We start from the raw sequence: 25,303 nt of genomic DNA, 5'->3' as shown, positions 1-25,303 counted from the left end.
CTGCCCAGACCCTAGGAAGACAGAAAATGTCCTTGGAGGACCATTCCAGGACCCATCCAGAACTAATGAATAAGAATTTCTGGGACTGAGGCTCTGAAGTTACATTTATCTTGAAAAAAAATTATCAAGTGATAGTGACATTAGTTAATATCTAACAGTGCCAGGTTTACACTAAGCACTTTACATATGTCAGCTCATTTCATCTTAATATACCCCATGGTGAAGAAGCTGAGGCATGGAGAAGTTAAATACTTTATCCAAAGTCATGTGACTTTTAGGTGGCAGATCCAGGATCCACAAACAAGCAGTTTGGCCCATGAATTCACACTCTTTTTTTTTTTTTTTTTTTTCATTGATTTGTAGAGAGAGGGAGGAAGGAAGAGAAGTAGTGGGAGAGGGAGGAAAGCAGGGAGAGAGAGAGACAAACATAGATCTGTTGTCCCATTTATTTATGCATTCATTGATTTTCATGTGCCCTGACCGGGGATCGAACGTGAAACCTTGGTGTATCAGGACAATGCTCTAAGCAACTGAGCTGCCCAGCGGGCCTGAATTTACACTCTTAAATTAACTGCATAATTGTATACTACCTCTTACTGCATTGAATACTAAAATAAAGTTAACATATGAAACTTTATGTGAACACAGGAGGGTGGAGAGGGCAGAGAGCTGAACACTGATGGAAGCCCTGGTATTTGAAAAGATACATGTTGAGCTGTAAGAAAAGCCCTGGTATGATGTGATCAAAGTGCAACCGGCCTCTATAGGAGACACCACATGGTTAGAGTATAAGGGGCATGAGGGAAGTGAATGAAGGTGAGAAATGGGGGGAAATCATGTGTGCTTATGCTTTTAAAAAGCATATATATAGTTTAAGCAAAAATAAACTGTAAAAACTGACCATTTAACCCTACATAAGTCTGGCAATGAGCTCTATAAGAGGAAATGGAAGGAGAAGTATTAAAAATGATTTTAGGGAGGTAGGTGTAAGGAAGGAAAATGGGTTTCCCTTTTCTGATCATGGGCTTTAAAAAGAATTACTCATCACCTCTACTGGCATTCAGTATAAACCAGAGGTAAAAATACCTATACTGCCTGGACGGTGGCTCAGGTGGCTAGCTCCAGCATCGTCCTGTATACCTAAAGGTTTCGAGTTCTATTCCCTGTCAGGGCACATACTTAGGTTGTGGGTTCAATCCCCAGTCAGGGTACATAAAGGAGGCAACCGATCGATGTTTCTCTCACATCAATGATTCTCTCTCCCCCCCTTTCTCATTCTCTAAAGTCAACAAATGTACCGTAAGGTGAGAATTAAAATATAAAATACCTGTACTTGCGGCATGTCTGTGTGTGTGTATCGGAGTGTTATTCTAAACAGCTTGTAAATATTGTTGTTTAAAAGAGAAAATACCGCCCTAACCGGTTTGGCTCAGTGGATAGAGTGTCAGCCTGCGGACTCAAGGGTCCCAGGTACAAGTCTGGTCAAGGGCATGTACCTTGGTTGCGGGCATATCCCCAGTAGGGAGTGTGCAGGAGGCAGCTGATCAATGTTTCTCTCTCATCGATGTTTCTAACTCTCTATCCCTCTCCCTTCCTCTCTGTAAAAAAAATCAATAAAATATATTTTTTTTTAAAAGAGAAAATACCAGTTGAGATTGTATGTCTTTTTTTTTTTTTTTTTTTTTAAGTATGGCCCAATTTTGAAAGGCTTTGATGCTGGTCTAAGAATTTTGACCACTAACCTGTAAAAACTAGAAGGCCAGTGAATGTTTAAAACAAAGAAATGACATGATCAAATTTCAATTTTAGAAAAATGACTCTGAAAACTGTATACAGGACAGTGTGAAGGATGAGGGAAGCCGGGAGAAGTTAGAGTCAGAAAGCTGGGACATGAGCAAAAATCCTGAAGGGAGAGGGCTATACTCAGGATATGGCAGGGGGTAAAGAGAAGAGACAGGATTTTCATTGGTGAAAATGGACGGAGTAGATGTGAGAGGTGTAGAGGAAGGAGTGTGAAGATGAGTTTAGGATTTCTGGCTTACCCACCTAATGCTAGGCCATTCCCAAGATATGGAAGACACACTGGATGGGAACAAGAAAATAAACCATGGATGCAGTATAGAATAGGTTAAGTCTGAGGTGATTTCATGACAACCAGATAGGAAAGGTGTCCACTAAGCAGAAAACTGTAGGATCAAAAGATCTGCTTAGAGCTAGAGATTTGGAAGTTTTCTGTGTAGAGTGAGAGCTGAAGGCATTATTAATGAGGTAACATTCAGAGGGTAGTTAAATGGAGCAGAAGCCTGGAAAATGTCAACATCCAGAGTAAATTGATAAAGAAGTGGGCAGTTCACCAGAAAAGTCAAAGACAAATGTCGCAGGGAGAAATCTGGTGAACTGAGAAGGGTTTCAGTAGAGGGGTAAAGTCTCAGAATTGAAAGGAAACTGAATACATAAACAAACAACTGAAGATTCATCGCTTCCAAAAACTTAGTTGTGGTAGAAGACTGGGCATTTGCTTAATTGGGGGGACAATCTGGAGGAATGTGATCTCTTTTTAGGAAGGGACAACTTAAGCATGTTCATAGGCACTGGGAAGGACTAGTAGAAGAGAAACTCAAGACACCAGGAATAGGCCGACAAATGAAGCAAGACACCATAATTGATGGAAATGGTTGGGGTAAATAACAGGGGGTGAGGAGGCAGTTCTGACTCTGAAATCGGAGGGGAGGAGGCATGAAAACGTAAGTTTGTAGAAAAGAAAAAAGTGATCAGCATTTAGCAGAAAATCTTTACCTATCTTCTCAATGAAATGCACCGTGCCACATCCACCTGCTGCCCACAGCAGGCCTCACTGACAGGTTTCACCACCCTAACCACAGGAAGTTCCCTTCCTCTTCTCAGCATTCTCAGACCCAACATCATTAACTTCCTGAGAACCTGCCACGTGCCATGCATTGTGCTAGGCCCTGGGATCTGGGAATAAGACACAGTCTAAAAAAGGCAACGGTCTTGTTGATTAATGCGGAAGGAAGTCAGATAACCAAATACACTCACTGTAGTAAGTTTGGGGGTACAGGGAAGAGGCACACTGTGAGTGGAGAGTGTGTCAAGAAAGTGACCTCAAAGAAATGAAACTGTGTTGAGCCTTAAAGGTAAGGGGAAAGGAGCAGTTTAAAAAGGAGGAGGACTGAACACATCTTGAGTGGTGGAAACAACTTCTGCAGAAGTCCCAAGGCTGGAGCACGGCATAAGGAAAGACAGTGCTGGAGAGAGCAAGGGTGACAAGCATAAATGATTTTCTAGGTCTTGTTAAAAAATTTAAACGTTATTCTTTTGGTACTGAACAGACATTTAATGATTTTAAACAAGCAAGAGATAAGCTCAGATTTGCATATTTGAAAGTGTCATCAGTCTGGAGAAAAGAGAGAACTCATACAAGAGGACCAATTAAGAGGCTATTACAGTTGTCCAAGGGAAAATGAAGCAACCACAAAGGTGATAAGGAAGAAGGGGCAGATTTGAGTCATGGGCTCTAAGTTCGTCAGCTATGTGGGTATGGGTATCATTCAATGAGATACCTGCAGGAAGAGAGGGTTTGGAGAAAAAGGAAAACAAATAGTAAGGAGTATAGTTTGGGCCATGCTGCATTTGAAGCCTATTTATGGGCTTGAGTCAGGCCTGGGATCATCCTAAATGATGTTAGCAACCAGGGGTACTAGCAGAAGAGCTCCTCAAAGGGGTAAAAGACAGGGAGGCAGGGAAACTAAGAGAAAGAGAAGAGGAGTAAGAAGGGGGAGAGGGAGAACCTATAACCCTCTGCATTATCAACAGGACTTGATGACTGGACAAAAGTGACAAATGGGTGGAAGAAAGCCAAAAGAGAGTGATTAGGGAGGTGAAGGGAAGAGTGTCAAGAAGCAGGATGGCAACAGTTGTCAATGCTACAGAGAGCACACATAAGCCAAAGACTAAAAACGCAACAACAGATGTGGTAATGAAGCATCCTGGGCAATGACTTTAGGAGTGGATGGTTGGTGAGAAAATGAAGATTAAGACTACTATTTCCAGAAATTTGCCAGGATAAGAAGGAAAGTGAAGGGAAGAGACAGTAGTAGCAAAATAACTGAGAAAGCAATTATTCCTTTTTAAAGGCGGAAGACACTCAAATGCTTACTGCAGATGACTAATTGCCGAGTGCTGTGTTCCTGTAAGGTATATAAAGGAAAGAAAGGAACTATCTTGCTTTGAAAGGGAAAGGCATTCATTTACAAATAACAAAGTAAAAAACCCAAACGAACTGGCCAAGTGTTTTTTGGACTCCTCTACGTAACATCTCCTGTCTCTCCACCTCTGCCATCCTCTGGGTAAGACCTGAGGTCAACCAGGCACCCATCAGTCAGCTGAATCCTCCTGTTCCTCAATTGCACAGGAAGTTTTGAGTGAGTGCATCTGCAGATTCTCCAAGGAGTGATTCATTGCTTTCCTTCTTCCAATTAGTAAAGCAGTGTCTGACTTTAAAAAGGTCAAAAAGCACGAAGTTAGATTTTCAGAGCAGTCCATCAGGATACATTTATATGCCAACAAATCAATTCAACCAACAGAATGTGAATTCAAATAAGCCTCCATAAGGACAAACCTTTGGTTTTTCAGCAAATCCTTCTTTTTATTCTTGTGTATGCTTCTATTGCAAATGGTCATACCAAACACTGAAAAGATGACCAAGTCCTGGGTTATGTCCCACATAAAGCACACCGAGAGTAAGACGTAAACAAAACATGCACATGATAAACAAACTGTAAAATTTGAGATGATGCAGAAAAAACTGGATGAAAATCTCTCAAAAAATACTCAGGTAAGGTTAACAGAACAGTGAGCTTTTCAACAGGAACAAGAGGGTTGGTTAATTAAATGTCTGGGAGCCTCCTAGTGCGAAGCGCTGGTAGGTAGGGACTATGGGAAATGCAAGCTCATTTCTCTCTGCAGGGGCTTTCCATCCTTCTTCTTCAGCTAAACTAAACTTGAATCTAACCTCTCAAAGCTAGAGCTAAGAGAAACACCAGGAGGCACTGAGTTCAAGCTTCCTCCTCCAACAAAAGAGGAAATCAAAACTGAAGAGATCAGCTGAGTGTCTCTAAGTGATGGAAAGGGTAGGAACCTAAGTTTCCCTTCATGACACAAAGCACACAAGTTTTAGGGACTGAAAAACCGAGATGCAAATCAACACATTTTGCCAAGTCCTGGCCCTAGGTTTTCTCATTTCTAAAATGGAGATAATAATACCGAGTTCTCAAGTAGGTACCACTCCCTTCCTTCCCTTTTTCCTATTGTACTATAAATGCTGAATGATGTAACTAAAACGTTAAGACAGTACCCAGTTAAAACACATTGTGATGGCAGGCATCAAGGAAATAAAGGAATTCAAGTAGGGAGTGGGGTGGTAGAAGGGGAGGTATAGTGTTAATATTAGCACTAAATTTTCAACACAAATAAATGACACAATCAGAAGTGATCAAGTTAGGATACAAATTCTTAAGGGAAAATAGAAATTGGTAGAAAAATATTAAGTCAATTAGTCACTCTAATGTTCCATAACTACTCTGTACTTCATGAAAAGCAGTGCCAAAGAGGCCATTACTAGATTACAATTACAATTAAGCTCCTTTCTTTTTCTGTCTTATTTCTCTTTTAATCCTCTTTCTCCATTCCCAAGATCCTATTTCCAGACTTCCTTTCATCTTCTTAACAACATAATAAATAAGACAACTGAGGGTCTTCCTAGTCAGTCAAACTCCCACTCATCTTTTAAAGCAAAAAATATAGCCAACATAAAGAACATGGGCTTTGCAGTCAAGACAAATCTTGGTTCAAATTCCAGCTCCACCTCTAATTCACAGCTATATCTCCTTCCCAGGCTTGTTGTAAGAATTAAACGGGCATTTATAGAAAAATGGCTAACACACAGTATAAGCTCGCCAACTCACAAATCTCAAATGTCACCTTCTCTATGAGATCCAAACAATGAAGTGGAATTAACATAGCTTTTTCTAAGCTCCCAATGGGGGCAGCCCATAAGCGTCTGGTCTCCATATTCTCTTCTCTTCCTACACTACTGTGAGGCTGGGAACTTTAAGGGCCAGGACTCCTCCTTTGTCCCCAACTCAATGCCTGGCCCATAGGAAGCTTTCAGTAAGTGGTGACCAAATCAACCCTGCACAAGTCATGTTATATTCTACCCGACAAGATGGAGTCATGGGTCCACAAAGGAAACCTCCAAAGATGAGTTGATAAAAGGTGCAGAGGCTTAAAAATGGTGGTGGAGTTAAGTGGAAGCTACACTGACACATTCTCAGGACCAAAACGCAAATACAACTAAAATACGGGGGGGGGGGGGGGGGGCGCAAAAACAGCCATGGCCGGTTTGGCTCAGTGGATGGAGCGTCGGCCTGCAGACTGGGGGGTCCCGGGTTCAATTCCGGTCAAGGGCATGTACCTTGGTTGCAGGCACATCCCCAGTGGGAGGTGTGCAGGAGGCGGCTGATTGATGTTTCTCTCTCATCGATGTTTCTCTCTATCTCTCTCCCTTCCTCTCTGCAAAAAATCAATAAAAATATTTAAAAAACAAAACAAAAACAAAAACAAAAAACACTCTGAAAAGTCAACTGAAGACTAGCTACAGAGAACCCTGCAAATGAAGGATGGAAAGTGGAGACAGCATAGAGACGCAAAAGGGCTGGCTGGACTCCCACAGACAAGAAATGAAGGTCCAGAGAGATATCTCAGCTGTCGGGGGTTCCCACTGAGCACTCCGGGATCTAAACCCCAAGTTGGGCTCCCCAGCCCAGAAAACCAGATCTGAGAAAGGTGCCCACAGAACATCTGGCTGTGAAAGGCAGCAGAGTTGCAGTCAGCCAGATAGAGATAACTGGAAATGAAGGCACTCTCTTAAAGGGCCAATGCACAGCATTTCGTGTGCCGCCACTCACATAGGGCTCCGGAGAAGGGAGGGCAAATTGGACTGGAGCTGTGAGGAGAATCCAGGGTTGGGGGCTCTGGGGTGGGAGCTGGGAAGGCAGCCACCCCAGTTCCTATACTGAGTCATTCCCTCCCACAGGGGAGGACATCTTTCTCCATAGACCTTTGCTATCCAGGCAGTTTTCGGCTGGGGGGGCGGGGGGGGGGGGGAGAATTAAGCAGTTGACCCACCCTGTTGGAACACCTCTCTCCCCAACCTGTGTCCATAGCCTAAGGCTAGTCAAGCCTGAATACAATCAGACTGCAGGCAGAGGTGTGTCTCTGGAGGCTTTGAGTCTTTGCTTAATCTCTTTCTGGGCCTGGGGTTAGGAAAGCAAAACCTGTTGTACATCTTCGTCCTTTCCAAAGACACCAAGCCCCAGCAGAGGGAGCCACAAGCTGTGGATTGCAGGTAGCTCCAAACAGGGTATTCAGGATCAGTCAGAAACAGCAGCATCTGGCATTGTCCTCCAATAGTGATAGGGAGTTGTAGCACATCTACCTAATACATAGACAGAAACCCAAACAGGCAGCCAAAATGGGGAGACAAAAAGCCAACCCCCAAATGAAAGAACAAGAGAATTCTCTAAAAGAAGAGCTAAACAAAAGGAAGATAAGAAATTTATCAGATATAGAGTTCAGGATAATGATGACAAAGATGCTCAACATCATGAGAAAATATAAATAACAATGAAAAAAGACAAATTGGAAATAAAGAATGCATAGCACTAGTAAAGAATACATTGGAAGGAATACACAGCAGATTAGGGGAAGCTGAGGATTGGATCACTGAAGTAGAAGACAGGGTAGAAGAAAAACCACTCAATCAGAGAACCAAAAAGAAAAAATAAAAGATTAAAAAACAGGAGGACAGCTTAGGGAAACTGTGGGCAACATGAAATGTAACAATATTCACATAATAGGAGTACCAGAAGAAGAAAGTGAGCAAGGGATAAAGAACATGCTTGAAGAAATAATGGCAGACCATTTCCCCAACATGGTGAAGAAAAATGTCACACAAGTCCAGGAGGCACAGAGAGTCCCAAGCAAGAACCCAAACAGGCACAAGCCCAGAAACATCATAATTAAAATGCCAACAAGTAAAGGCAAAGAGAGAATCTTAAAGGCAGCATGAAAAAAGCAATCTGTTACCTACAAAAAGAGCTCCCATAGGCTGTCAGCTGATTTCTCATAAAAAACTCTATAGGCCAGAAGGAAATGGCATGAAGGGGGGGTGGGGGACTAAGGGACTAAGGGAGTTTATCACCACCAAAGAAATGCTAAAGGGACTGCTGTAATGGGAATAGAGAGACAGACAGAGATAGAGATAGAGATAGAGATAGAGATAGAGATAGAGAGAGATAGAGATAGAGAGAAACATAGATATACAGAATTAAAATGGCAATAAATACTATCTATCAATAATAACCTTAAAGGTAAATGGATAAAATGCTCCAATCAAAAGATATAGGGTAGCTGAATGGATACAACAACATGACCCAATTATATGCTGTCCACAAGAGGCCCACCTCAGAACAGAAGATTCACACAGAATGAGAGTGAAGGGATGGAAAAAATTTTTCCATGCACATGGAAACAAAAATAAGCGGAGGTAGCAATCCTCATATCTGACAAAATATACTTCAAAATGAAGGCCATCACAGGAGACAAAAAGTTCACTACATAATAATAAAGAATCAATCTAATAAGAGGATATAACACTGATAAAACATATATGCACCCAATGTAGGAACACCTAAATATATTAAAAGAAAACCTTCCAGAGGACTTTAAGGAAGACATCAACAGCAATACAGTCATGTTAGGGGATTTTACCACCCCGCTGACTTCACTGGATTGATCTTCCAGACAAAAAATTAAACAGGAAAATAACTCTAAATGACATACTGGATCAGATTGATTTAACTGACATTTATAGAACATTTCACCCCAAAGCTGCAGAATATACATTCTTCTCAAGTGTGCAAGGGTCATTCATTCACAAAGACAGACCACATGTTAGGACACAAAACAAGTCACTACAAGTTCAAGGAGTTTGAAATAATATCAACATCTCACATCACAGTGGCATGAAATTAGAAATCAACTATAGTAAAAACACCCAAAAACATTCAAACACATGGAAACTAAATAGCATGTTATTAAACAATGAATGGTTACCAACAAGATCAAGAAAGAAATAAAAAACTTCCTGGAAACAAATGAAAATGAACATACGACAACCCAAAATTTCTGGGATACAGTAAAAGCAGTCCTGAGGGGAAGTTCATAGCACTACAGGCATACCTCAAAAAAACAAGAAAAACCAACAATACACTATTTGACCTTACAACTTAAAGAACTAGAAAGAAAACAAAAGAAAAAGCCCAGAGTAAGTAGAAGGAAGGAAATAATAAAAATTAGAACAGATATAAATAACATTGAGACTAAAAAAACAATACAAAAAAATCAATGAAACCAAGAGCTGGTTCTTCAAAAGAATAAACAAGATTGATAAACCATTAGCCAGGCTCATCAAGAAACAGAGAGGACCCAAATAAATAAAATCAGAAAGGAAAGTGCAGAAGTAACCACCGACAGACAGAAATACAAAGGATTGTAAGAAAATACTATGAACAACTATATACTAACAAGCAAGACAATGTGGATGAAATGGACAAATTCATACAAAAATACAATCTCCCAAAACTAAATCAGGAGGAATCAGAACACCTGAATAGGTCAATAACAACTGATGAAATAGAAGCAGTAATCAAAAAAGTCCCAGCAAACAAAAGCCCAGGTCCAGAAGGCTTCATAGGGGAGTTTTACCAAACATTCAAAGAACGACGAACACTTAAACTCCTCAAACTATTACAGAAAATCCAAGAGAAAGGGACACTTCCAAATTCTTTTTTTTAAAAATATATTTTACTGATTATTTACAGAGAGGGAGAGAGATAGAGAGTTAGAAACATCGATGAGAGAGAAACATCGATCAGCTGCCTCCTGCACACCTCCTACTGGGGATGTGCCCGCAAACCAAGGTACATGCCCTTGACCGGAATCGAACCCGGGACCTTTCAGTCTGCAGGCTGACGCTCTACTCACTAAGGCAAACCGGTTAGGGCCTTCCAAATTCTTTTTATGAGGCCCGCATTATTCTACCTCCAAAACCAGATAAAGACACTACAAAGAAAGAAAATTACAAGCAATATCCCTCATGAACATAGATGCTAAAATCCTCAACAAAATATTAGCAAATCGGATCCAGTAATATATTGAAAAGATCATTCACCATGAACAAATGGGATTTAATCCAGGAATGCAAGGCTGGTACAATATTTGCTAATCAATAAATGTGATACAGCAAATAAACAAACTGAACGACAAAACTCACAGGATCATATCAATAGACGCAGAAAAAGCATTAGACAAAATCCAACACCCATAAAAACTGTCAGCAAAAGTCAGAAGAGAGGGAGCATATCTCAGCATAATAAAGGTCTATAGCCAACACCATACTCAATGGGCAAAAACTAAAACCATTTCCTTTAAGAACAGGAACAAAACAGAGATGTCCACTTTCACCACTCTTATTCAATATAGCACTAGAAATCCAAAGCCACAGCCAATCAAACATGAAGAAATAAAAGGCATCCAAATTGGAAAGGAGAAAGTAAAACTCTCATTCAGATGACATGATATGGTACATAGAAAACCCTAAGGACTCCACCAAAAAAAACTACTAGAGTTAATATGTGAATTTGGCAATGTAGCAGGATATAAAATTAACACCCAGAAATTGATGGCACTTTTATACACCAATAATGAATTCTCAGAAAACGAAACTAAACAAACAATTCCATTTACCACTGCAACAAAAACATTAGGATACTTAGGAATAAACTTAACCAAGGAGATAAAAGACTTCTACTCAGAAAACTATGGGACATTGAAAAAAGAAACAGAAGAAGATATAAACAAGTGGAAGAAAATACCATGTTCATGGATTGATAGAATTAACATCATTAAAATGTCCATACTACACAAAGCAATCTATAGCTTCAATGCAATACCTATTAAAATACCAACAGCATATTTCAAAGATCTAGAACAAATACTCCAAAAACTTATATGGAACCAAAAAAGACACCCGAATAGCCACAGCAATCTTGAGAAACAAGAACAATGTTGGAGGGATCAAGTTATACTACAAAACCATTGTAATCTCAATAGCCTGGTACTGGCACAAGAACAGGCATATAGATCAATGGAACAGAACAGAGAACCCAGAAATTGACCCGAGCCATTACGCTTAATTAATATTTGACAAAGGAGGCAAGAGCATACAATGGAGTCAAGACAGTCTCTTCAATAAATGGTGTTGGGAAAATTGGACAGATATATGCAAAAAAAAAAAAAAATGAAACTAGACCACCAACTTACATCACACACAAGAATAAACTCAAAATGGATAAAAGAATTAAATGTAAGTCATGAAACCATAAAAACCTTAGAAGAAACCATAGGCAGCATAATCTCAGATATCTCGCATAGCAATATGCTTACATATACATCTCCTAAGGCAAAAAAAACTAAGGAGAAAATAAACAAATGGGACTACATCAAAATAAAAAGCTTCTGGACAGCCAAAGAAATCATCAGCAAAATGAAAAGAGAGTCCACTGCATAGAAGAACATATTTGCCAATGATTCATCCAATAAGGGGTTAATTTTAAAAATATACAAAGTGCTCATACAACTAAAGGAAGACAAACAATCCAATTAAAAAATGGGCAAAAGACCTAAATAGACATTTCTCCAAAGTGAACATACAGATGGTAAAGAGACATATGAAGAAATGCTCAACGTCACTGATCATCAGAAAGATGCAAATTAAAATGACAATGAGGTATCACCTCACACCTGTCAGAATGGCTACCACCAACAAATCAAGAAATGACAAGTGCCATTGATGATGTGGAGAAAAGGGAACCCTAGTTCACTGCTGGTGGGAATGCAGACTGGTGCAGCCATTATGGAAAACAGTATGGAGTTTCCTCAAAAAATTAAATATGAGTGGACAACCAAGATGGCGGCATAGGTAAACACCTGAATTTGCTGCCGCGCACAACCACATTAAAACTACAACTAAAAGACAAAACAAATTATCATCCAGAACCACGGGAAGGCTGGCTGAGTGGAAATTACAACTAGAAGGAAAGAGAAAAACGCATCGAGTCCGGTAGGGGGTGCAGAGGTGTGGAAGTGCGGAGGTTCAGAGGCCCGTGAGAAAGAGGCTGGGAGCTGGGTACACTGATGGCTTTTTCAATCCGGAGGGAGATACAAGCTCCCCACTGCTCTGAACTCCAGTTCCGGGTGAGAATTTGGGGACCCAGACTCATACAGAGAGAAACTGGACTGTCAGGCGTGGGACCGGAACGTGAGGGCAGCTTTCTCGCACAGGTGTTTGCAGCAGTCATTGTTCCTGCACAGGGGCGCAGGACACAGAACCGGGACCTTTCCGAGGCAGAGCAGACTGGCATCCATTGCTATTTGCTCCACCCTGGTGATTCCGAGATCCAGCCCCACCCAATTTACAACCCCACCCAAGCTGTGCGCACAGGCTTTTGCATATGAATGGCCTGGCCTTTCTCCACCTAAAAACCAGGGCAGACTCAGTGAGCGCCAAAGCCCCACTGAAGCAAGTCCTGCCCCATAAGGGTGTCTCCAACACAGAAGTTCTCCCACTGTCCTCACGGCCAATTGGCCTGGAGGTCAATTCCTCCTGATACCAACAGCAATCATGGCTTAACTACAACAAGACTGTGAACACAGCCCACAAAGGGGTGCACCAAGAGTGTCCACCTCAGGTGATTAGGGAGGCTGAGCCACTGGGCCCTATTGGACACCTAGCACACAAAGCCACTCTATCAACACAGGGACGCATAAAAAAATGCAGAGACAAAGAAACAGGTCACAAATGACAGAAATGGAGGAAAGCAAACGACTGGATATAGAGTTCAAAACCACGGTTATAAGGTTACTCAAGAATCTTCTAGAAACCTTCAAGAAATGTAGTGAGACCCTCCAGGATATGAAAAAGGACCAATCAGAAATTAAGCATACACTGACTGAAATAAAGAATAATATACAGAGATCCAACAGCAGACTAGAGAATCCCAAGAATCAGGTCAAAGATTTGAAATACGAAGAAGCAAAAACACCCAAACAGAAAAGCAAAATGAAAAAAGAATCAAAAATATGAAAATAGTGCAAGGAGCCTCTGGGACAACTTCAAACGTACCAACATCCGAATTATGGGGGTGCCAGAAGAAGAGAGAGAGCAAGATATTGAAAACCTATTTGAAGAAATAATGACAGAAAACTTCCCCTACCTGGTGAAAGAAATAGACTTACAAGTCCAGGAAGCGCAGAGAACCCCAAACAAAAGGAATCCAAAGAGGACCACACCAAGACACATCATAATTAAAATGCCAAGATCAAAAGACAAAGAGAGAATCTTAAAAGCAGCAAGAGAAAAAGAGTTAGTTACCTACAAGGGAGTGCCCATACGACTGTCAGCTGATTTCTCAACAGAAACTATGCAGGCCAGAAGGGAGTGGCAAGAAATATTCAAAGTGATGAATACCAAGAACCTACAACCAAGATTACTCTACCCAGGAGAACCAAGATGGCGGCATAGGTTAACGCCGGAGTTTGCTGCTTTGAACAACTACTTCAAAAGTGAAACCAAAAAACGGAAGGGACATCACCCAGAACCACAGGAACGCTGGCTGAGTGGAAGTCCTACAACTAGGAGGAAAGAGAAACGCATATGGACACTCAGAGGAGGCACAGTGCTGAAGTCAAATTCTGAGGTGCGGAGTGCGCGGTTGGCGTTTTCAATCGGGAGGGAGTCGCAGACTCTGAGCTCCAGATCCGGGTGAGTCTTTAGGGACCCAGACTCAAACGGGAGAAGCGGGACTGTCTGGCTTCGGTCAGAGCGAGTGCAGCTTTCTCTCTGAGCTTTGCAGCGGGTGCTGGGACTCAGAGAGGCAGAGCCCCTGGGGACAGGACTGAGAGCCGCCATAACTGCTCTCTCCGGCCCACCCTGTTGATCCTGTGCGACCAGCCCCGCCCAAGCCCTGCACACAGGCATTTGCCGGATAGCCTCAGGCAAGGGCTAGATTAGCACCTCCCTAGAGGACAGAAGTTCTCTCACTGCTGACACAGCTGATTCTCATAGCCACTTGGCCTGGAGGTCAAACCCACCCTGGAATTAGCTACAACAATCAAGATTTAACTATAAGACTGCGAACAAAGACCACTAGGGGGTGCACCAAGGAAGCATAACAAAATGCGGAGACAAAGAAACAGGACAAAATTGTCAATGGAAGATATAGAGTTCAGAACCACACTTTTAAGGTCTCTCAAGAAATGTTTAGAAGCCGCCGATAAACTTAATGAGATCTACAAGAAAACTAATGTGACCCTCGATCTTATATTGGGGAACCAACCAGAAATTAAGCATACACGGACTGAAATAACGAATATTATACAGACTCCCGACAGCAGACCAGAGGAGCGCAAGAATCAAGTCAATGATTTGAAATGCAAGGAAGCAAAAAACACCCAACCGGAAAAGCAAAATGAAAAAAGAATCCAAAAATGCGAGGATAGTGTAAGGAGCCTCTGGGACAGCTTCAAGCGTACCAACATCAGAATTATAGGGGTGCCAGAAGATGAGAGAGAGCAAGATATTGAAAACCTATTTGAAGAAATAATGACAGAAAACTTCCCCCACCTGGTGAAAGAAATAGACTTACAGGTCCAGGAGGCGCAGAGAACCCCAAACAAAAGGAATCCAAAGAGGACCACACCAAGACACATCATAATTAAAATGCCAAGAGCAAAAGACAAAGAGAGAATCTTAAAAGCAGCAAGAGAAAGAAACTCAGTTACCTACAAGGGAATACCCATACGACTGTCAGCTGATTTCTCAACAGAAACTATGCAGGCCAGAAGGGAGTGGCAAGAAATATTCAAAGTGATGAATACCAAGAACCTACAACCAAGATTACTTTATCCAGCAAAGCTATCATTCAGAATTGAAGGTCAGATAAAGAGCTTCACAGATAAGGAAAAGCTAAAGGAGTTCATCACCACCAAACCAGGATTATATGAAATGCTGAAAGGTATCCTTTAAGAAGAGGAAGAGGAAGAAAAAGGTAAAGATACAAATTATGAACAACAAATATGCATCTATCAACAAGTGAATCTAAGAATCAAGTGAATAAATAATCTGATGAACAGAATGAACTGTTGATTATAATAGAATCAGGGACATAGAAAGGGAATGGACTGACTATTCCTGGGGGGGAAAGGGGTGTGGGAGATGCGGGAAGAGACTGGACAAAAATCGTGCACCTATGGATGAGGACAGTGGGTGGGGAGTGAGGGCGGAGGGTGGGGCGGGAACTGGGAGGAGGGGAGTTATGGGGGGAAAAAAGAGGAACAAATGTAATAATCTGAACAATAAAGATTTAATTTAAAAAAAAAAAAATTACTCTACCCAGCGAAGCTATCATTCAGAATTGAAGGTCAGATAAAGAGCTTCACAGATAAGAAAAAGCTAAAGGAGTTCATCACTGCCAAACCAGTATTACATGAAATGCTGAAGGGTATTCTTTAGAAGAGGAAGAAGAATCAAAAGTTAAAGCTAAAAGGCAAAGATAAAAATTATGAACAACGAAGTGACAACAAATACATATCTATCAACAAGTGAATCTAAAAATTAAGTGAATAAAAAAATCTGTCAAACAGAATAAACTGGTGAATAGAATAGAATCAGGGGAATAGAAAGGGAGTGGACTGACAATTCTCGGGGAGAAGGGGGTGTGGGCAGTATGGGAAGAGACTCAACAAAAATCGTACACCTATGCATGAGGATGGGGGGGGGGGGACAGTGGGAACCAGGTGGAGGGGAGCTATGGGAGGAAAAAGAGGAACAACTGTAATAATCTGAAAAACAAATATTTATTAAAAAAATAAAATAAAAATTTAATGTAAAAAAAAATTAAATATGGATCTGCCATTTGACCCAGCAATCCCACGTCTAGGAATATATCCTAAGAAATCCGAGACAACAATCAGAAAGAATGTATGCACCCCTATGTTCATAGCAGCACAATTTACAAGAGCTAAGACCTGAAAACAGCCCAGGTGTCCATCAGTAGATGAGTGGATAAAAAAGCTGTGGTAGGCTGGTCCGATGGCAGTGGGTTACCAGAACTTACCTAAAGTTAGTATCACTAACCCCGCACTGCTAAACTTGACTGGCTTAAAAAAAAAAAAAAAAAGCTGTGGTACATTTACACCATGGAATACTATGCAGCAGTAAAAAAGAAGGAACTTTTACCCTTTGAGACAGCATGGAGGGTCCTGGGGATTATTATGCTAAGTGAAATAAGCCAGTCATAGAAAGAGAAGTATCATATGATCTCACTTATATGTGGAATCTAATTAACAAAATAGATACAAAGACATAAAAGCACAGAACAGACTACGGAATCTCAGAGGGAGGGTGCGTGGGTAAAGAAGAACTTGTATGCATATATGTATAAACCATGGACACAAAGATTAAAATGGTGAAGGCCTAGGGTGGGGTGGGAGGCAGGGTCTGACTAGAAGGGGTCAATGAGGGAATATGGGGGACATATGTAATACTTTCAACAATAAAGATTTAATATTTTTTTAAAGGTGCAAACCTGAAACATTCACAACTGGATACATCTATTATGCAATCATTATAACCCAGGCATATCTCTAAAACCCTCTCCAATTGGGCTCATGTGTTTGGTTGTCATTTTGGGGGGAATGACTTCCCAAACTAGATCTCAGACAGAATAAAACTGCACTTTTTGTTATTCACCTTGAGTTTCTCTCTTTCAACATCTGAGAAATCTCTAGCTATATATTCACTCACCCTTATTTGTTTCTCTTTCTAAAGTAGTAGCCTGTCAGGAGTATGCAGGCACAATCCTGCTTGCGAAGTTTAAGGTGGCACCTATAAAGGTAATTTATTTTGACATTCTTATCTTACTTAGTATCCTTTCAAATTTCTTTAACTTCCTCACTTTACAATCTGCAAACCTGTGAAATCTCTACCACACAAGTTTCACCTGACCTTCCAAACACAGTAGCAGAACTGCAAATCACTCAAAAGCCAATGTTTTCTAAATACACAAAATCATTAAACACCATCAAAATCTGATATAAAAAGTGAATATTCACAAGGCCCCAAGCCATTCAAATCTGGCTAAACGGTCCAAGGATCCATTCCCCATTCCACTATCTTCAAGTAGAATTCAAAAGACACAAACAACAGTTTCAATCTACCTATCTCTAAAAATATTTACACACAACCCTTTGTTTACAATGGTTCCACTTAGGTTTTTCAACTCTAGGATGGTGTGAAAATGACACGTATTCAGTAAAAACTGAATTTTGAATTTTGATCTTTCCCAGGCTAGCAATATGCAATACAATATTCTCTCATGAAGCTGGGCACTAAGGTGATTCTGGCGAACTGAAGGCTAATGTAAGTATTCAGAGCACATTAAGGTGGGCTAAACTAAGCTATGATGTTCTTCAGGTTAGGTGTATTCAATGTATTTTCTACCTACAATAATTACAACTTAACCATAGGTTTATCGGGATGTAACCTCATTGTAAGTTGAGGAGCGTCTGTATTTCCCTAACGCCCCTTCCCAAATAAGCTAAGGTTGTCAGAGGTTGTTGAAATGCCAGCTGTATATTAATTCAGACAAGTTACTGGTATCAGTAAGAATGTATGCCCACCAGCAACTCTCTAGGTGTCTAGACAGGCATGCACACACATATACAAACCAAAAGCCTGATCCAACACATTCCTTGACAGAGATGAAGAGAAACACTAACTTGCTAGTCAAAAATTGACAATAACTCTTCTGAAAGGTTGAAGAAAAACTCTAGGAAGCTATTCTATAGTGTTATTGTTTTTGTGCCATTAATGCTAAAACATTATTAAAAGAATGTCCTTCAAGATTTTTCCTATAGGACTATGCAATATCCTGAATGTTTTTTTTCCATGTAAGGGGAACCCTAAAGCAAATTAAGACATTGTTTCTATACATCAACAGTTTCTGTTAAAATAACACATTTATCAGTTGAAAAATAGGTATTCTAGAGATATTATTTGCCACGTTATTTTTTTAAATAATCTTAAAATGATCATCAAGTTCAGTAATTTTGTTTCCTTAACAAAGGTCTTTACATAATTCCTGTTTTTATAAAGCCAGCAGTCCAGGTAGTCTGTCTAGTAAAAACTTCAAAGACTCCACATACCCACTGAGCATGGGCCAAGCAATCCTGGCTATGCTATGCTGATAACAGCCTGAAAGGGGACTAAAATGATAGAAAACGACAAAGTAAGCCTGGAAACCATAATGCAACTTTGTTTTTAACACAATGCCCGGTGCAAAATCACTGTGCAAAGGCTTTTATTTTATTTTATTAAAGACACTATGGCATGCCCTGTCCTGACTAATGGAACTCAGCACTCTTCGTTGTTCTTCTTTCTTGTCATCTTGCTGAAAGCTGTGCTCATTTGTTCCAAATCGTTGTCATCTTTCAGATGGCAAGTTTTTCAAATACAAATGGGGGATGTATGAGGCAATCTTGGGGCTAATTCCGTATGTAAAAATTCAAGTTTCAGGTTCTAAAAATTGAACCTAAGGGCAGTATTTGACTGATTCCATTATAGTTTACTCCCTTGACTCCTCCCCTAATTTTCAACTACTTAATGGTAATATTGTAGAGTCAAAATTCTCAGTATGTTGCCTTCAGCATTGGAAGGAAATATGCTAGATAATTTTAATAAATAAAATTAATTTATTAATTTTATTTAGTGTTAATATAGTGTTAATAATATCTAAGAGTTCATCTCTTTTAATAAGAATCAATTCAGACTAATTATTTTAATCAATTCCACTTGGATACAAAACTAACAGGTCATTATGAAGGTAACTGATGCATGTTACAATTACACACATCAAGGAGCTAGCATGACCCGAATATAAGCGTAGAGCCTAGAACTAACCTTTTTTCCCCCCCACTAAAAGGAGTTAACTGTGAAGAAAAGTAACTAAGTGGATAAAAGAAAGTTAACTTTTAGTTCTTTTTTCTCCCAGTAACAAAAACTCAGAAATAATATAATCTATCGAGATTTAAGTTTGACTAAACCTTAGTAAATTAAATGCCCCTTGCTTCTGATGAGCAAGCTGGTTAATAATTAAATGAATGAAGGTAATCTTCATTTATTCAGGATGGGTTTAAACCACTACCGTAAAGAATCTTAAGCACACTGCTGACATTTTGTTGTACTGTAAAACACAGTCTGGTCCATGCAGTCATAAAATGTTAAGGAAATCAGTGCTATACTAAAGCTAAAGAACTAATGCTGTACTTAGCATATGAAAGATAATTACTGCATTCAACTGACTATATCTACAGGGTTTTTATATGTTTTTGCTCCCTAAACAATGTTAAATTACACATTAACTTAAGGGGGGTGAACTAATGATTCCAAGCATGCTTTCCTTAAACAAAAGACAGTATCCCCAACCTATCTGCCATGCTATTTCGTCCCCAAAGTAGCAGTCAATCACACCAATCCTTCGGTGACAGCCCACCTGATATCCATACTGACCAACAGTACAACCATCTGAGATTTCCTGAAGGCCACTAGCTGAGTTTCAGAATAAGGCAAAAGTAAAGTAGGTTCATGGCAGATTTAAACCTTAACTTGCCAGCTCATAAGGATGGTTAATAGACCATTCTCATATGACAGTATCATGGAGGGAGGGTTGGGGGAGTGGAGGAGGGATGTCCTAGGATGTGAAGAGGGATTAAGAGTCTTGGACAATGACCAAAGCAATAGAAGATATTATTTGCCATGGATGGAATCTGATGGAAGAAGAGGGAGAGAACAGAGAAAGAAGAGATTACAAAGTGACTAATTCAGAAAACTCTCTTTGACAATGCAAAGAACAGGTTTCAGAGGTTTACAAAAGCCTTTAATTCTTTCAGAAAGGTCACCAGTCCAAAACAGCTTCTATTTCACCCTGGGTAATGTCATGGTGTCATGCTTCTTTCAGGAGGCGAGCAGGTTTTCTTCTAATACTGAACACAATGCAACATGGCACTTTCTATAAGACAGAACAAGGTCATGTAGATCTGTGTTCTTTCTTCTTTCGTAACATCTTTAACTCAACATCATCAAACAAAATGCCCAAGATCAACTGGAACCCAATACAATCCCACATCACTTAGGCTGCAATTAAAAGGTGATTAATTTTTTTTTGGATCGGTATTTTAATTATTATTTTCTTAAGCTAAGTTAAAGTTTGATTCATTGAACCACCCAAAGTCAGAGTCATCACCCTGAGTTAACTTGGAAGAGACCAGTTAGCTCTCATCCTGAAATAATCTTCTATACAGCAAGCCAAGGTATTGAGCTTCTATTCTAATTTCTATTCTAATTTTTAGTGATCAGCTTAAAACAAACAAACAAATCTCATAAAATGGTTTGTTTACACATGACTGTAGATGCCTCTTCTGAAGTCATGAGTCAACAGCCTTCAACAATTTGACACCTCGACTTCTCTTGGGCCACTTCTAAGCCAAAATACCCAGTGACTTTGGCCATCATTACTTTGACCAGGCAGCTCACTCTTCTCCATACCTTTTAAGCAAAAAAGCTGAAGTGATAAAATCAGCTGTCTAAATACAACCACCAATCTTAGTATAATATTGTACATTTACAAAGCCACTGAAAAACCATAGTATCACTCCTTTTAACAATAACAAAAATTTCTACAGGAGGCAAGGTAGATTATGAGCATCATCCTTATCACTAGGGAATGATCCTAAGTTTTGAGGAGAGAATGGCCAGCCCATGGTCAATATAGGGGGTGGAGGGAAGAGGCTGAGGTTGCAGGGCTTCAATCAAAGGACCAGCTAAGGAGAAGCATCACAATATGACCTCGCACAATGTCTGCATCTGTACACAGAAGGCCTTAGAAGATCTGACCCCTGTCTACTAGCCAGCTGCTTCTCCTACTTTGCCTCATGACCCCAACAAATGCTCCTTGCCTATCATTCAGAACTACAGGTGGCATCCCAAAGGAGCCCAGTCAGCTCAGCCTGTACATTCAATTTCCCCTACTTGACATGCTCCCCTCCCAATTCTTCTTTTAGCTGCTTCCATTCAACCTTTAACTCAGCTCAAATAATACCCCTTTCAAGAGTTGACCTCCTTATTGCTCTCGGAGCACTACGGATTACTTAGGTCAGTGGTTGGCAAACTGCAGCTCGCTAGCCACATGCAGCTCTTTGGCCCCCTGAGTGTGGCTCTTCCACAAAATACCATGTGCGGGCGCACACGTACAGTGCGACTGAAACTTCGTGGCCCATGCGCAGAAGTCAGTTTTCGGCCTGGGCGAGTCTATTTTGAAGAAGTGGCGTTAGAAAAAGTGGGGGGTGTCGGTCAGGTCTGTCGGTTGGTTGGGTGACAGGAGACGGGGCGCAGGCGGGCCGCGGGATACACGGGGGAGGCGCGCAATTCATGCACCAGCTGAGTGAGCCAGTCAGCAGTCTCATTGTGCAGTGGTTAGTGCTAGTCGCGTCTGCAAATCACACACTGGTGACAAAAGGACCTACTCGAAGCATAAAGTTACCTGTATTTTTCCAACCAGCTGCAAATCCTACAGGTATTTTTGTCATCAATTTCAGAACTGTAATTATTTTGTGTTGGTGGCTTTATTATTATAAAATGAAACATTTTTAGCAAAGGCCAGCTTAGGAGTACCCTAATTAAGTTAATAACAATGTACCTACCTATATAGTTTAAGTTTAAAAAATTTGGCTCTCAAAAGAAATTTCAATCGTTGTACTGTTGATATTTGGCTCTGTTGACTAATGAGTTTGCCGACCACTGACTTAGGTCATTGCATTATCCTGGCTGATTCCATCATCTGTCCCCTTCCCTAGACTTAAGTTCTAGAGGGGGGGGTTGAGGGACAATGGGAACATACCGGTGATGGGACTCATGCTCTGCCATGGAGCAGGCATCAGGAAATGTCTGTGGACTAAATGAATGAATGTGCCAATTCCCAAGAGGAGCCACACCAGGCTTCCAGGGTAGAAAACTTCAGACAACCCAAGTTTGACTTTCCACATTCACTTTAACAGCCTGGCTCTTCCAGGTGATGGGAACATCATGTAAGTTAAAGTACTGTCATGGAACAATGATCCTTGTTAGGTTTTGTGGTGGGTTTTCTTGTTTTTGTTTTTCTAATTTTCATTTTAAATGGAAAAACCTTTGGTTCTTTACACATTTGGAGTCACTCTGAATTGTTAACCTAGGAAGCAACTCCACAGTTGTAGAGTATTTCCCAGGGGTCAGACAACATGCTTGTTAAGAGTGTGAGCTCTGGCCCTGACCCGTTTGGCTCAGTGGATGGAGCACCGGCCTGCGGACTGAAGGGTCCCAGGTTCGATTCTGGTCGGGGGCATGTCCCTTGGTTGCGGGCACATCCCCAGTGTGCAGGAGACAGCTGATCGATGTTTCTGGCTCTCTATCCCTCTCCCTTCCTCTCTATAAAAAAAAAAAAAAAATCAATAAACTATATATATATTTTTTTAAAAAAGAGTGTGAGCTCCGAAGTCTGGGTTCAAATGTGCCATTTGCCAACTGGGTGTCTGGCCAGTATTCAGTCCACAATTATCTACTGAGCAGGTACTGTGGGCCAAGTGCTGCCGATACAGAGGTGACCTCGCTGTTCAAGCACTTTATTTCCTTCACAGCATGTACCACCTCTGAAACACTCTCACCCGCTGGTCCGTCTCCCTGCATCATAAAGTAAGCTCTGTGAGAGCAGGGAACTTATCTGTCTGGTTCAATCGCTGTCTCTCTAGGGCCAAGCACAGGGCTACTGCAGTTACTCCACCCATGGGGAGAAGGACCCAGTAAATCAGACGAGGTCCCTGTTGTCTCACAGCGCTTGCAATTTACTGGAGAACGTAGGGAGAAAAAGAAACATAAAAACGAAAGGTCCACACTGGGAAGGGCCCGGTGGCACACTCAACTTCCTCTGGCTTCCGCTCGGGGCAGTTCTGGGGAGGAAAAGGATGTGCCCACCCTGGCGGCTGCCCACAGCTGCACGGACAGGAGCCACGGGCCTGGGGTGGCAGCACCAGGAAGCCGGGGCGTCCACCAGGCTCCGGCGGCGGTTCCTCCCGTTCATGTGCTTGGCAGGTGTTAGGCTCCCATCATGTGCTGGGCACGCGGCAGAGGAAGACCAACTCCTGCCCTCAGGGCGCTTCCCGTCTGCTGTGTCTGCTGCAGAAACACGGCGCACATGGTGGCGGTGAGCGCCAGGCTGACCAAGGGCCGCGACGCGACAGGGGGCGGCTGCAGGTGTCCAGCTGGGGTGGCTGCTCAGCGCAGGCCCCTCTGGGGAGGGGCCACCTGACCTATGACCTGGAGAGGTCAACCCTGCGGAGAGCAGGCACAGCCTGTCGGCAAGGCTCACCATCCAGAGTCCCGCCAACTAGACGGTAAAGTTAACATGGCAACTGTGCCGAGTGTCTGGAGGGAGAGGCGAGCGGCACCGCACCCGCCCCCGCCCACCCACCCACGCGCCCGGACGCCTGGCCCTCAGCCTCAGGGGGCGCGGGGCGAACGCGCCGTCTGGGGGAAGCGGAGGCCGACGTCACCGCCAGGTCGTCCGGTCCCTCGGGGCCGGGGCGCGGGCCTAGCCCGCGGCATAAGATAGCCGGCCCCCGGCTTACCTCGGAATTTGAGCTCGTGCTGCGGCTCGAGGCTCAGGACCTGCTCCACCTTCGCCATGTTCCTTGGCGGCGGGGCACCTCTGGCGGGGAGACCCCTGAGAGGTCACCTGAGGCGGGGGACGTTAATGCTGCGCCCCCTTTAAATTCGAACGGGGGGGGGGGCCGGCCGGGGGTCGTTGCGGAGTGCGCGCGGAGGGAGGGGCGGCCTACGCGGTGCAAGCTCGGGGGCGGAGGGCGAGGGCGAGGCCACGGTGCCCAGTGAGCGCACGGCACACACGTAGCGACGCACGCAGCGACGCACGAACGCACGCACGCGCGCAGCAGTCTGGCTGGCTCTGACCCGCTCGCGATTGGGCGGCGGGAAGCTGCGCTCCCGGAACTGCTCCCGGCGCAGTGCGCAGGCGCGGCATTGGGCTAGGGAGCCGGGCTGCCAGAAGGCAGGGGGCGGGGCGGGGCGGGGCGCCGCGCAGGACCGAGCTAGGGGTGTGTCCGCACGCCGATAAATGAGTGTCCCCACGAAGATTGTTTTTTCAGGGCCCCTGGGGACCAGCAGTTGTGTTAAGTGCTTTACTCGATAATAACAATTAAGAACAATAAAATTCCACTTTCCCTCTGCATATGTAGTGCCAGGCACTGTTAGAGACTTTTAATAATAATGAAAGTACTATTTATTCTCATTATAAACATGTTTATGGGAGAATGAATGTGTGCTAGACGCTGTGATGTTTGAAAAGCACTAAGTATAAATAGTTGCAAATTATTGCTTGTTTATTTTGTGCCACTTCTGCTGAACGCTTTTGATAACAGCAACAGCAAAATAAAAGCTATGCTACATGACGTGTTTACTATGTAACAAGCACTGTACTGAATCCTTTACTAATAGATGCAACAAACATTTAGAAATGCAATGATCAGAAAAGTTGACCTGGTTCCTACCCTCTCACTAGAATCCATTGGAGAAACAGCCTTTGAATAAAAAAACACACAAGTAAGTTACGTAACTAAAAACTACTGGGACCTTGATCGGCTTGGCCTTGAAAATGAACACTACCTCATTATTGCCATCTAAATGTTACTTCACTATGTAAGGTTTACCATGTAAAATATGTGTTAATAGTCTCCTAAATATCATAAATGAAACAAACACAAGTAGCTAACAATGCTGACTCTACATGGCAGGCACATGTTCTCTCTACTGTTCTTCCCCCTTTTCTGTATATTTGAAATTTTTCATAATAAAAAGTGATTGTTTTAGCCCTGGCTGGTTTAGGTCAGCCTCGGCCTGTGGACTCCCGGGTTTGACTCCGGTCACGTGCGGTCACGAGCCCGGGGTTGCGGGCTCATCCCCAGTGTGGGGCGTGCAGGAGGCAGCCGATCAATGATTCCCTCT

At 42.2% G+C, this 25,303-nt stretch overlaps 1 protein-coding gene and 1 long non-coding RNA gene across 2 annotated transcripts in view; both read right to left on the bottom strand.

Moving 5' to 3' along the window:
* The window catches only part of VAPB (VAMP associated protein B and C), a 66,165-nt gene extending 42,012 nt beyond the window's left edge, over window positions 1-24,153 (bottom strand). The window contains exon 1 of the mRNA XM_036321505.1: window positions 23,914-24,153. Coding sequence (XP_036177398.1) covers window positions 23,914-23,971 — 58 coding nt within the window. The 5' untranslated portion in view covers window positions 23,972-24,153. The remainder of the gene's footprint in view (window positions 1-23,913) is intronic.
* On the bottom strand, window positions 1,665-6,204 carry LOC118662738. Its single transcript, XR_004969871.1, has 2 exons — window positions 4,640-6,204; window positions 1,665-4,515 (listed from the first exon to the last, which is right to left on the bottom strand). It is a non-coding gene; the product is annotated as an uncharacterized LOC118662738 (long non-coding RNA).
* Window positions 24,154-25,303: the final 1,150 nt, after the last annotated feature.

This window comes from Myotis myotis, unplaced genomic scaffold (genome assembly GCF_014108235.1).
Source record: "Myotis myotis isolate mMyoMyo1 unplaced genomic scaffold, mMyoMyo1.p scaffold_m19_p_9, whole genome shotgun sequence".
Lineage (NCBI taxonomy): Eukaryota > Metazoa > Chordata > Mammalia > Chiroptera > Vespertilionidae > Myotis > Myotis myotis.
This window is presented reverse-complemented; position numbering and strand designations above follow the sequence as displayed.